This window comes from Sphaerodactylus townsendi, linkage group LG14 (genome assembly GCF_021028975.2).
Source record: "Sphaerodactylus townsendi isolate TG3544 linkage group LG14, MPM_Stown_v2.3, whole genome shotgun sequence".
In the NCBI taxonomy this organism is placed as follows: domain Eukaryota; kingdom Metazoa; phylum Chordata; class Lepidosauria; order Squamata; family Sphaerodactylidae; genus Sphaerodactylus; species Sphaerodactylus townsendi.
Window position 1 is genome coordinate 33,258,725 of NC_059438.1, and position 14,506 is coordinate 33,273,230.

The window sequence follows — 14,506 nt, forward strand, 5'->3', positions numbered from 1 at the left end:
CATTGTCTGCCCCCGTCCCGGAACGCCCCCTCCGTGGCCAGGCCACGCCTCCGACACAGCTCCACCCAAGGCTTCGCACCCCCCTGCCCCGTTGGTGCTTCGCACCCCCCTATCCCGTTGGTGCTACGCCACTGTACCCCAGCAATATTCACTTATGTGGTCCAAGATCCATGGAACTGGCAAAGTATTCAAACCCCCCCAGGGACCTGTAGCATAAAGCACATTAAACTTGTTGCTGGTTTCTAGACCGTCTATTTCCAAATATAACAGATACACATTGGCATTTTATCTACAAAGAAATTATATAAATGGAATTTTAAAATGGTACTGTCAAAATTTTAAAAAAAATTTACAACAGTCTCATAAAACATCCTGGCAAATGAAAATTTGGTCACAAAACAAAAGTCATCTGGTTATTCCTTTACTAAAAGATAGAACAGAATATGGTAAAATGACTATCCCCCATTTTCTCCGCAATAAATTAAAGTTACTTTGCTTCCTACTTGTTTACAAAAAAACCCCAAAACAATAAGCTACAAGGAAAGGAAAAAATCTGTTACCAAGAGATTTTTTTAAAAAGAGGAGTAAGCACATTCAGGTGCAGTCTGCGGTTGTCAAGACTCAAGAGAGAAACCGGCTTCCTTTTCAGACTGTGACAATGCAATCCTATGCAGAGTTTCACCCTTCTAGGTCCACTAAAGTCAATGGGCGTGGAAGAATTAAGTCTGCCTAGGACTGTGCTGTAAAAGATATGCATTCGTTTCTCGTCTTCAGCAGCAGTTTCAATGCTGAAGTCACATAATAGCATGTGGAGGTTTGAGAAAAGCTCTCCAGTGTTTTAAAGGCCTGTCCAGTTCTAGTCCTCAATAATTATTGGTTCATCATTCACCGGCTGTTGCAGATGTACGCTCTGTAGAGGCTGGAGGATGATTGGCTTATAAGGGCTTCTTGCCGCTCTCTTGGCTTCATAAGAGGAAAGCAGCTTGCGAATTTTTCTGCAAATAGGGAATAAAAAGGGACAAAAACCTGTCAGAGAAGGGCTCTGATTTTTCCCAGCCCTTCTCTTATTTTAGCTATAATGACAAACAACCTTTGTTCTGCAATTGCACAGAACCGACAGAAATATCTATTCATTCCATTTATGCATACATAAGTTTTCCAGGAGGTCACCCATCCAGGCTTTGTCTATGTCAGACCAGCTTCAGTTTAGGAAGATAGTTGAACTTCTGAAAAAAAACCAACCTGTTGCAGGAAGAATGACGTAAGAACCCAACAATTTCAGGAACTCAAAGTCTAATTTAAGCTATCTATTGAAAGGGCAACTGAAAAAAAATGTTTTGTATTTCATTTATTTACAGCCCAATTCAGTTCCTAGAGGTGTCCAGGGGTGGAACTGCTGCCGCGCTGCACGGCTGTCTCCAAACAGGTTCCAGGCAGCACAGGGAGCCAGGAGAAGCTGGAGAATTCCCGGTTGCCTGAAAACCCGCCATTGGGAAAAATGGCTGACGTACGTACGTCTTCCCTGCCACTCGTGTTCCCACTGGGCTCAGCCAATGACATATTTATTTATTTATTTATTGGTTAAACTTATATACCGCCCTCCCCCGGAGGGCTCAGGGCGGTGAACAGCAAAACAAAATAGAGCACATAAACCAAAAACAAATCCAATAAATATTAATCAAGTTGGCTCTATATAGATAAAATAACCCCACCCCGTTAAAACGCAGCATACTAAAATCAACATAATAGACGGCGCCTACTGACAATCCCCTAAAAAGGCCAGAAGGAGGGGGGGGGGCGGCAGGATCCACTGATGTTACAGATGTTACAGGGGGCCATCAGCGGCCGGCCTCCCCAAAGGCCCGGCGGAACAGCTCAGTCTTACAGGCCCTGCGGAACTCGCTAAGATCCCGCAGGGCCCTGACAGCTGGAGGGGGAGCTTTCCACCAGGCCGGGGCCAGAGCTGTAAAGGCTCTGGCCCGGGTGGAGGCTAGCCGCATCATTGAGGGGCCATGGATCACCAGTAAATTGGCCTCTGCCGAGCACAGAGACCGATTCAGGACATAAGGGGTAAGACGGTCCTCTCCATGAACATTTCTTCACACTCCCTTTAAAAGCCATCTCAGCAAGTGATCATTAAATGTATGTATCCATTTTTAAAGGAATTTAGACCAGTTAGAAGCAGCTCACAGTGTTAAACAACAAAACAGAATCATGCAACACAACAAAACTAAGTCAATAAAGACCAACCACACCAATAAAAATAAATCAGTAAAACAAGCAAATATATGAATTATGCACTGGGTGAAGAAATAAAGTCCTGGATCAACTACCCATTAATTTTGCTGGATTGCAATGGCCACGCCTATCCCACCCCCAGTGCAGACAAATCCATATCAAATTGACTATGCAGGTCTAGGAGGTGAATTTTTCTTTAAATATCTGACATGCTTTTAAAAACAGAAGAAAAATTCACTAAAAAGATGGAAACTTTCATAGGTACCCATCCCCTTTGCAAAGCTGGATCCTGGCTTTGCAAAGTGTGGACTGGGTGGGGTGGAGTGGGGAGAGCCAGCACCCTCCCCACATTTGCAAAGCTGGGTCCTGGCTTTGCAAAGAGGTGGGGAGCCGGCAGGGTGAAGATTGGGGGATTTCTCCCCATTTCCATAGACACCCTTCTCATTTGCAAACCTGAATCCTGGCTTTGAAAAGGGGAGAGAAGCCAGGAGGGTGCCTGTGAAGATGGGGAGACATCGATCTTGCAATAAGGTTAAATTTGACCTCAAATAAACCCTGAGTTATGCACAGATCCAATTTTGTGCCCCCTTTTCCATCAGTGCTGTAGAGTTGAATTTCTTAGAAGTGTCCCTTATCGAAGATGACTGATCTGCCTTACCTGGTTTCCTCTGTAACCATGTAGAAAACATCATCAGGAGCATCAATCCAGTTCATCCTCCTCCTTTTCACTGGAGGCAAGGTTCCACCACGGATTAACCGGACTTTTGTTGGGTATGATTTCCCATTGAGCAGTAAGTTTCGACTTGGTCCCTATTCAATATATAAAAGCAAATAAGAAATGAACTCTGTACAGCTATACAAGCAAGCATGTCAGGAACAGAACTTCCCTCTGTCTCTCCTTGTACATTCCTTTTGTACTCCCAAGTAAAGCTTTAAAAAGAACAAATGCCCTCAGTATGAAGGATTTGTTGGTTACAGCAAGACTCTCAGACTCTGGTCCCTAAACCAATTAAAATTTGGGAGAAAGGACATCAAAACTCAGAACAAGGTGGCAAAGACAGTGAGAAGCAGACGGATTACACTGCTTCACAATTAAGAGGGACGTGCCAACACTTGTTCCAGTGTGCGTTTACCACTTCTGCATGGCACAAAAATCAATCTCCTCCTTCCCAAGTTTTGTGCCGGACAAGATACCTTAGCACAGTGGTGGCGAACCTTTGGCCCTCCAGATGTTATGGACTATAATTCCCATCAGCCCCTGCCAGCATGGCAGGGGCTGATGGGAATTGTAGTCCATAACATCTGGAGGGCCAAAGGTTCCCCCCCCCCCCCCCCCCCCCCCCCCCCCCCCCCCCCTCCCCCCCCCTCCCTCTCCTCCCCCCCCCCCCCCCCCTCCTCTCCCCCCCCCCCCCCCCCCCCCCCCCCCCCCCCTCCGCCCCCTCCCCCCCCCCCTCCCCCCCCCCTCCCCTCCCCCCCCAATCCCCCCCCCCCCCCCCCCCCCCCCTCCCCCCCCCCCCCCACCCCCCCCCCCCCCCACCCCCCCCCCCCCCCACCCCCCCCCCCCCCCACCCCCCCCCCCCCCCACCCCCCCCCCCCCCCACCCCCCCCCCCCCCCACCCCCCCCCCCCCCCACCCCCCCCCCCCCCCACCCCCCCCCCCCCCCACCCCCCCCCCCCCCCACCCCCCCCCCCCCCCACCCCCCCCCCCCCCCACCCCCCCCCCCCCCCACCCCCCCCCCCCCCCACCCCCCCCCCCCCCCACCCCCCCCCCCCCCCACCCCCCCCCCCCCCCACCCCCCCCCCCCCCCACCCCCCCCCCCCCCCACCCCCCCCCCCCCCCACCCCCCCCCCCCCCCACCCCCCCCCCCCCCCACCCCCCCCCCCCCCCACCCCCCCCCCCCCCCACCCCCCCCCCCCCCCACCCCCCCCCCCCCCCACCCCCCCCCCCCCCCACCCCCCCCCCCCCCCACCCCCCCCCCCCCCCACCCCCCCCCCCCCCCACCCCCCCCCCCCCCCACCCCCCCCCCCCCCCACCCCCCCCCCCCCCCACCCCCCCCCCCCCCCACCCCCCCCCCCCCCCACCCCCCCCCCCCCCCACCCCCCCCCCCCCCCACCCCCCCCCCCCCCCACCCCCCCCCCCCCCCACCCCCCCCCCCCCCCACCCCCCCCCCCCCCCACCCCCCCCCCCCCCCACCCCCCCCCCCCCCCACCCCCCCCCCCCCCCACCCCCCCCCCCCCCCACCCCCCCCCCCCCCCACCCCCCCCCCCCCCCACCCCCCCCCCCCCCCACCCCCCCCCCCCCCCACCCCCCCCCCCCCCCACCCCCCCCCCCCCCCACCCCCCCCCCCCCCCACCCCCCCCCCCCCCCACCCCCCCCCCCCCCCACCCCCCCCCCCCCCCACCCCCCCCCCCCCCCACCCCCCCCCCCCCCCACCCCCCCCCCCCCCCACCCCCCCCCCCCCCCACCCCCCCCCCCCCCCACCCCCCCCCCCCCCCACCCCCCCCCCCCCCCACCCCCCCCCCCCCCCACCCCCCCCCCCCCCCACCCCCCCCCCCCCCCACCCCCCCCCCCCCCCACCCCCCCCCCCCCCCACCCCCCCCCCCCCCCACCCCCCCCCCCCCCCACCCCCCCCCCCCCCCACCCCCCCCCCCCCCCACCCCCCCCCCCCCCCACCCCCCCCCCCCCCCACCCCCCCCCCCCCCCACCCCCCCCCCCCCCCACCCCCCCCCCCCCCCACCCCCCCCCCCCCCCACCCCCCCCCCCCCCCACCCCCCCCCCCCCCCACCCCCCCCCCCCCCCACCCCCCCCCCCCCCCACCCCCCCCCCCCCCCACCCCCCCCCCCCCCCACCCCCCCCCCCCCCCACCCCCCCCCCCCCCCACCCCCCCCCCCCCCCACCCCCCCCCCCCCCCACCCCCCCCCCCCCCCACCCCCCCCCCCCCCCACCCCCCCCCCCCCCCACCCCCCCCCCCCCCCACCCCCCCCCCCCCCCACCCCCCCCCCCCCCCACCCCCCCCCCCCCCCACCCCCCCCCCCCCCCACCCCCCCCCCCCCCCACCCCCCCCCCCCCCCACCCCCCCCCCCCCCCACCCCCCCCCCCCCCCACCCCCCCCCCCCCCCACCCCCCCCCCCCCCCACCCCCCCCCCCCCCCACCCCCCCCCCCCCCCACCCCCCCCCCCCCCCACCCCCCCCCCCCCCCACCCCCCCCCCCCCCCACCCCCCCCCCCCCCCACCCCCCCCCCCCCCCACCCCCCCCCCCCCCCACCCCCCCCCCCCCCCACCCCCCCCCCCCCCCACCCCCCCCCCCCCCCACCCCCCCCCCCCCCCACCCCCCCCCCCCCCCACCCCCCCCCCCCCCCACCCCCCCCCCCCCCCACCCCCCCCCCCCCCCACCCCCCCCCCCCCCCACCCCCCCCCCCCCCCACCCCCCCCCCCCCCCACCCCCCCCCCCCCCCACCCCCCCCCCCCCCCACCCCCCCCCCCCCCCACCCCCCCCCCCCCCCACCCCCCCCCCCCCCCACCCCCCCCCCCCCCCACCCCCCCCCCCCCCCACCCCCCCCCCCCCCCACCCCCCCCCCCCCCCACCCCCCCCCCCCCCCACCCCCCCCCCCCCCCACCCCCCCCCCCCCCCACCCCCCCCCCCCCCCACCCCCCCCCCCCCCCACCCCCCCCCCCCCCCACCCCCCCCCCCCCCCACCCCCCCCCCCCCCCACCCCCCCCCCCCCCCACCCCCCCCCCCCCCCACCCCCCCCCCCCCCCACCCCCCCCCCCCCCCACCCCCCCCCCCCCCCACCCCCCCCCCCCCCCACCCCCCCCCCCCCCCACCCCCCCCCCCCCCCACCCCCCCCCCCCCCCACCCCCCCCCCCCCCCACCCCCCCCCCCCCCCACCCCCCCCCCCCCCCACCCCCCCCCCCCCCCACCCCCCCCCCCCCCCACCCCCCCCCCCCCCCACCCCCCCCCCCCCCCACCCCCCCCCCCCCCCACCCCCCCCCCCCCCCACCCCCCCCCCCCCCCACCCCCCCCCCCCCCCACCCCCCCCCCCCCCCACCCCCCCCCCCCCCCACCCCCCCCCCCCCCCACCCCCCCCCCCCCCCACCCCCCCCCCCCCCCACCCCCCCCCCCCCCCACCCCCCCCCCCCCCCACCCCCCCCCCCCCACACCTCCCCCCCCCACAACCCCCCCCCCCCCCCCCCCCCCCCCCCCCCCCCCCCCCCCCCCCCACCCCCCCCCCCCACCCCCCCCCCCCCCCCCACCCCCCCCCCCCCCAACCCCCCCTCCCCCCACAACCCCCCTCCCCCCCACCCCCCCCCCCCCCCCCCCCCCCCCATAACGTTAAGAACAAGATCTACCAGACCACGGCCACACAGCCCGGAAAACCCACCACAACCAGAACAACATGGCTTTGCTCGCAAGTGGCTCACTTTCCAAAATAGGAATCACTTCCACATTTGAGGATCCTGTCATGATATTTTTAACTGGTCTAAAAACCATTGCAAAAAACCATACTGCCCAACAAGGGTTGTGATAGTTTTGTCTCAGATTATTGGTTTTATCGAACAACTTTTAATGCCTAGTATTTCAGGCAACATCCGATTCAGTGTAGTTGAGGGACAGGGAGGAGTGCCACAGATTTACTGCTTTCTTCAAACTTTTGGGGGTTTATAACTAATGCCCCCCATATCGTTCAGAATCTTTACCCACTGCAGTCTCTTCATTTGAGCAAGCAAGCCCAAGTTATAACGACAACCACCAAGCTCACTAATCATATAGCTTCACCAGATTTTCTCAATGGACTGCATGGACTGCCCCTCCCCTGGATTATTTTCACCCCACAAGTAGAATTTCTATATTTGTTGCTGGCCACCTGTGCTTGGCCACCTTTGATGTGTGGCCTCTGAATTTCAAACTGCTGGGATTGTCATTTATTTATTTACTCCCTTCAAATCCTGCCCTTCTCCCTAAGAGGGACTCAAAGCAGCTGGTATCATTCCCCTCTCCTCCACTTTATCTTCACAATACCCATGAGGTAGGTCTGGGTGGGAGTATATAACTGACCCAAGGTCACCCACTAAGCTTTCACGGCAAAGTGATGATTTGACCCCGAATCTCCCAGATCCAACACTCTAACTTGCAGACCCCGTTGTGGCAAATGTGTCTTGGCATCGTTTTATGTTCAGTGGTTGTTAAAGTGGCAGCAGAGAGACAGATGTCGTGTTCTATATAACCAAAGTTTAGCTCCCCAGCCCTCTCCTTGCAAAATGCGTGGAGGGCTATCCTGGCTAATTTTCTGTTGTCTCATTGGGGAGGATAGAAGGGTTCTTCTTCTGCTTTCTGCTCAGAGGAAGACTCCCATTTTTTACCCTACCAAAAAAATCCCTCAATATTCTGGTTTTTAGGCAGGTGTTGGGAACAAAGTGGAAATAAACGACATTTACGTGGTGTTTTGTCTCAAAACATTCTCCTGGCCTTTCTTTACAAAATAAACATAGTGGATAGAGAGGCAAATGTCCTTCTCTACCAGAAAGATGTGTCCTGCTTGCCACCACCCTCATTGTACTCTGACTTGCAGCCAGCTGCCTTCCTGTAAGAATAAAAGCCTTGCTACATCAAGCCATCTTAACACTAAGCATACAAGCAAGGCATGAAGCTCTGCCCTGTATCTGGAATGGAGGGTAGAAGAAGCATGGTAGATAGCCACAATTAGATCTACTCACCAAGTGTCTTTCTAACTGTTTCAATACACTATCTCAAGGTCAAGATTGTCATAGCCTCCAGGAGCTAATGGAGGAGAAGGAGGGGCTGTGAGGAGGACTCTGCTCCTTCCCCCGCTTTGCTTGTTTATATTTATACTACCATGTCTACTGGTTCTGAGTGTGGAGAGAACTCTGGCTTTCCCCCATGGTTCAGGCATTTCTGGTAGCCACGCGTTGGCTATCCCAACAGGCAGAGTGGCCCATCTGATATTAACCAGAGCCTGGTCCTTTTTTCATTTTGGCTACTGTTCTGTGGGATGGGCTCCTTGAAAAGGTGAGGGGAGCCCCCTCCTTGGAAATCTTCAGACATTGCAATGCTTGTTTGCCAGGGCTTCTGAGGGAGGGTTGGATAGCAGGCATCTTTTTAGACAGTGGTTCTCAACCTTCCTAATGCCGCAATCCTTTAATACAGTTCCTCATGTTGTGGTGACCCCCAACCCTAACATTTATCCATTCTAAAGATGGAGAACACTGATACAGAGAGTCTTAAGTGACCCCTGTGAATGGGTCGTTCGACCCCCAAAGGGGTCGTGACCCACAGGTTGAGAACTGCTGTTTTAAGAGGAGAAGGAAGGAAAGATTTGAGGGTTTTTTTTAAGTTTGGCTGAACAGGAAATGTTTTTAACTATTGTTCTTAAACCTTGAGGAAAGGGAGGCTATAAATATGTGAATAAAATAATAAAAAGGAATAAAATAAATAGTACTGTTGGTGACCTGACAGTCAATTTTATGAAATCTATTTTTTGCAGTTACATTATATTTGACAGATACAGGTCAGAATTTATTTTGAGAGACAAGAGAGAGAAAATACACAAATGAGCTAAAGGACTTAAGCCAATTTGGAAATCTGCTAAGGGCAGATCTATTCAACTTCCAAGCAACTGGACGCAATTCTTGGGGCCCCTAGACAAGAAGGCTCATTTTGCTTGTGTTCTTTCTGAACAACTCATGCTCTAGCACTTGAGAACAAGACCATGATGGTTTCTGGAAGGATAAAAGCACACAACACTGAAATGTCACCATGGATACAAGTGAACTGGTAGCCAATCACGTGGTGATTGATGCAAGCATGAAACTGTATGGCATGCATACTAATTAATGCCAATACTTTTGTTGTTTTAGCACATGTTACCAATGTACTGCTTGTGACTCAGTTCTGCAGAATGATTTGTGAGAGGCTGTGAACGAAATGAGGCCCATCAGTGCAACCTAATTATATTCCTATGGATACCATCTGGGAATCCCCCAAACCCTCCTTAAAAATTCAAGATATGATATTCGTTAAGCAGCTTTAAAGTTAGCAGATGTTTCTGTACCAGATGCACGGCCTTCCCAATGAGGGCAGCCACAATAAGGAAATAATGGTTTTGTTTGGAAAAGGTCAGTTACCTAAAGTATTGCCTCCAACAAGTCATGCACTAAGATAAAGGTAGTCCCCTCTACTGACCCATGGGGTGACATCACAACACAACGTTTACTTGGCAGACAACGTTTATGGGGTGGTTTGCCACTGGCTTCCCCAGGCGTCTACGCTTTACCCACAGCAAGTTGGGTACTCATTTTGCCAACCACAGGAGAAGGAAGGCTGAGTCAACTTTGAGCTGGCTACAGGAAACTAAGTTCCACCAGGATCAAAGTCAAGACGAGCAGAGTTTTGACTGCAGTGCTGCAGGTAACTACTCTGCACCATGGAGCTCTTCCCAATGCAGGCAGCTGTGATAAGAAAAGTCTGGTTTTGTTTGGAAAATGCTAGTTACCGGAAGCACTGTCTCCTGCAAGTCATGCTCTAAAACTGCACGTAACAAAGATCTTTTGTCAGTCAACAATGTAAAGGAAGCAGTCAACAATGGAAAGGAGCAGCTTTATAAAATGGCACCCAGGCTAATCCTAGGTGTCATGCCTCCCTCCAAGCTGTGCCCTGCTGAACTCCATGTGGTGATTGCGGGGGTGTGTGTGTCCGTTTGATGCTGGTCTCAATTTGCCTGGGTGCAGCTTTATAACTGCAGGCTGCCCCACTCCCAAACTCCATGTGAAGAATGGGGCGGGGCTAACCCAGCTGGCCCTGTTTCCAGGCTCTATGTGGAGTTCATGGGCAGGCAGGCCCTGCTGGCTGGCATTCAACTGTGCCCTGCCCCAAACTGCATGGAGAGTTCAGGCCTGGGGTGCAATTGTGAGGAGAGCGGGCTGCCATAGAGCCGTAGTGAGGGGGAACAGTGCCCGGGACAAGCCTGTGCACCCGCCACATGCATGCCCGGTGCGTCACACACACACCCCGCCCCCTTGGCGTGATGCCACTGGGCTACAGCCCTGTAATGTGGTCTCAAGGAAGTCGTACCCAGGGTTCTAATCCCCTGCGCCCCCTTTGTAAGCCACTGAAAGGAAGTCACCTCTAACACTGCAAACTAACTAGCATCAGAACAATTGGGAGGAAACACCCATGGAAAACTTTACCAATGGTTTGTCACTATTCCTATACTACCTGCTGCCTCTGCTCAAAAAGTGTTCAGTGAAGGAGAGTCCACCAGCTCTTGCAGCAGTCTCTTTTACTATTAAATGCTGTCAGTAAGTTTCTCTGACTGTTTAGCCAAAAACTACTTCTTTGTACATTCTGTTCATTAGTTTGAGTCCTGCCTTCTGAAGCAAGTGGATTAAATAGGTAGAAAAATGGAGTTACCAGCTTTTCACTCAACATGTTTCCAACATTATTCTTTTAAGGAGTGTGTCTCAGACTAAAATAGGCACCTTGGCTCATTTCAAGTTGAGAATTCACCTGTCAGTCCGAAAAAAGATCCTCAGGGGCTCATAATTCAGACAATGTACATCTGTCTTCATTCTAAGCTAGTGGCGTGGTTGGCGTGGCGAACTATGCCTCCTTAGCAATATATTTTCTTTAATAGCAATTGTTATGCATTTGCCAGTATAGCTTTAAAATGCTGCTCTGAATCCAACATCTTGCTGGCCACTATAATTAACTAGGAACCAACAAGTATTCTCAACTGACACAAGGGAATGGAAATTGACTGGACACGGTCAATTTCTCTTCTCCAGAATTTCTCTGATGTGTTAAATGCTGTGGTGTAGTCTGGCCCAAAGGGGTGTGGGTGTGGGTGTGTGTGTGTGTGGGGGGGGGGTGTTCTCCTTCCTGACCTTGGGGAAATCTTCTCCAATTGAATCTTTCTAACAATTACGTGGAGTTTTCTCTTTCTTCCGAGCCAACAGGCACAGCGATCTCATCCTTCACTCAAACTTGAAAATGACCTGACTTAACGTTTGCAAATTTGTGTGTGTGGGAGGGGTGGAAATTAAGGAACCAACTGGTATATATGAGACATGAGTATAGAATTCATCTCATTTTTATGCACATACAATCTTCTGTTTTAGTTCGCCTGTTCTGAAGTTTGCTTCTGCGTTCCTGAATAAACTGCTGATTTAGACATTTTTACTGGTGAATTAGCATCCCAGGGGACCCTTCCTGAAAGTAGCTGCTTGTTTAGTTTATTCAGAGCACAGGGCTGAGGCACAACACAACCCACCCAAAACAAGCGAGCCAGCTTGGGGAAAAGAATGCAATAAGGAAATGGCAAGGAATTGTAATTCAAAGGATGGGTAACCAGGACTAAACCTGGGGCAACCTGCTTCGGAACCACCACTCAAGCAATTTTGAATATTGGGAAACGCGACAATCTTGCAACAGAAGCAAACACACCTGGATACTGTTCAACAAACAAATGGCAATTCTACAAAATTACTATGTGGGAATCTCTGAAGAAGGAGAGCAAGGTGACGGCAAGCCTTCCCAAGCTAACCATACAGAATTTAAGATCTCTGCCAAACAAAGCTGAAAAAAGATATATTTTTGAAAGAAGGCGAAATGGTCAGGACTTCAAGTTTATTTTCTGTTAATGAAATGTAAAAGTCTCACTATGAATGCACTGCAGTTTTGTAATGCAAAGTAAAAATAGTGCTATAATAGCCACTTTCTACATTGCCGAACTAGAGTTTAACAGCATGAGTGTCTATAGCAGTGGTTCTCAACCTGGGGGTCGGGACCCCTTTGGGGGTCGAACGACCCTTTCACAGGGGTCGCCTAAGACTCTCTGCATCAGTGTTCTCCATCTGTAAAATGGATAAATGCTAGGGTTGGGGGTCACCACAACATGAGGAACTGTATTAAAGGGTCGTGGCATTAGGAAGGTTGAGAACCACTAGTCTATAGGTTGATTTGCGTATGCTAAATAAGCTTTACTCGTTTACAAATATGAATTTGTACATTTCCTTACTGAAAGTATCGGTTTAAGCGATTTCCATACTCTCCACAGTAATCCTGATCTCCACGAGTATGCTTTTTTGAACGTTAGAAATTATTTCAATTCATGCGGACTAGAATCTCTCTTGTACCTGTCCTTCTTTTAACAGAATATTTCCTTCATGTTCCAAGACAGAACACAGCTGGCCTCTAAATGCATCAACATAAATATGGTATTTCTTAACCTTATCAATCAGGAATAGGCCTGCCAACCTCCAGGTGGTAGCTGGAGATCTTCCGCTATTACAACAGATCTCCAGGTGACAAGTTCACCTGCAGAAAATGGCCACTTTGGAAAGTGGACTCTATGATACTATACCCCATTGGTGCCCCGCCCCTCCCCAGACCCCATCTTCTTCAGGTTCCACCCCCCAGAATCTCCAGGCATTCGCCAGCCTGGTCCTAAATTAAAAATGAGATAGATTAGCTTCTCACAAACGAGAAGAGAATTTAAACTCTTGAAAACAGCAGAATGTGGGTGACAAGCTTACCACTTGGGAAAGTTCATTTGTTTCTTAAATGTGTGCCGCAGTGCCAAACAACCATGGCTAGTTGTGTAATATTCTACGGTCACTGTAGTTCAGTTGGAATTTACTGACTTGTTCTGCTGCTAGGGAGTACAGATGTTATGCTACTTATCCCTTTATGGATTGTCGAAGCATTTAATTACTACTTTCCAGTTGTTCACATGTCTGATACAGAGTTACAGCATTGGTCCACCAGGGTCAGTATAGTCTATTACAAGACCATAAGAAAGAGCCTGCTGGATCAGACCAGAGTCCATCTAGTCCAGCACTCTGCTACTCGCAGTGGCCCACCAGATCCCTTTGGGAGCTCACATGCAGGATGTGAAAGCAAAGGCCTTCTGCTGCTGCTGCTACTGAGCACCTGTTCTGCTAAGGCATTTGCAATTTCAGATCAAGGAGGATCAAGATTGGGAGCCATCGATCAACTTCTCCTGCATAAATCTGTCCAAGCCCCTTTTAAAGCTATCCAGGTTAGTGGCCATCACCACCTCCTGTGGCAGCATATTCCAAACACCGATTACGCGTTGCGTGAAGAAATGTTTTCTTTTATTAGTTCTAATTCCCGCCCCCGCAGCATTTTCAGTGTATGCCCCCTGGTTTTAGTATCGTGAGAAAGAGAAAAATTTATCTCTGTCGACATTTTCTACCCCATGCATAATTTTACAGACTTCAATCATATCCCCCCTCAGACGTCTCCTCTTCAAACTAAAGAGTCCCAAACGCTGCAGCCTCTCCTGATAGCCCTGACCTCTGTAGCGTGTGTGTGAAGTTTGGATTTTTTTGCCCCAATGTGCATCGTCTAATCATCTATTGTGACTGGCAGTGGATCTCCCAGACTTCAGGAAGAGGTCTTTCCTTTCAATTAGTACCCTTTTAGCTAGAGGTGAACTTGGGGAGAGTTTTGTGTGCAAGGACAGGAAGCCACAGCCCCTCCCCTGGCTTTCTGTTAACAGAAGCAGATGGTTTGGTGGCAGGAAAAATAGGCCAATGGCATGCAAAATTTAAATTACTAACACTTGTTCTGATCTCAAGTGGATTTTGTTTTGTTTTTCAATGTCTCTGTTACATGGACACCTGTTGCACTTGTAAGCAATAAAAAGGAAACGAAGAAAGAAAACTAGACGGAGCTGTTCCACCGGGCTTTTGGAGTGTCCAGCCGCTGATAAGTGCCCCCATTTCACTCTCCTGTGTTTGGGGTCCCTTACCATCTATGGGACCTTTTTCTCCCCCTCTTTGGGAGGGTTTTTTAATAAGGGTTGTATTGCTGACGCCGTTTTAATATATTGACCGCTGTGTTTATTTTAATGGGTTTTTAATTGTATATGTTATATATTTATGTTGTTCACCGCCCAGAGCCCTTCGGGGGTAGGGCGGTATATAAAACTCAATAATAAATAAATTAAATAAAAATAACAATTTTACACAAAAATTCACCCCACAAACATATACATAAACATAATTTCAGATCTGGTTTTCTGGTAAAGAGCCAATCCCCCAGTGACCAATACGCAAACAAAAATGCCTCATGAAAACTGCTACTGCAATAGTCGAAGTATATGAAGTAGACTAACCTGGCTTCAAATGGTGCAATATTAAAAACACAAAGAAAAACCAGAGAAAACATACTCTTAAAGCATACTCCTTGTAAAAAAAAAAAATACTGCTGCCATGAAATTCTTCA

General features: G+C 54.3%; 1 protein-coding gene across 1 annotated transcript in view; it reads right to left on the reverse strand.

Moving 5' to 3' along the window:
• Positions 1 to 232: 232 nt before the first annotated feature.
• Positions 233 to 14,506, reverse strand: part of LOC125443482 (metastasis-associated protein MTA1-like) — a 93,021-nt gene continuing 78,747 nt past the window's right edge. Inside the window, 2 exon segments of the mRNA XM_048515629.1 lie at positions 233 to 995; positions 2,897 to 3,048. Of these exon segments, the coding sequence (XP_048371586.1) occupies positions 2,939 to 3,048 (110 nt within the window). The 3' untranslated portion in view covers positions 233 to 995; positions 2,897 to 2,938.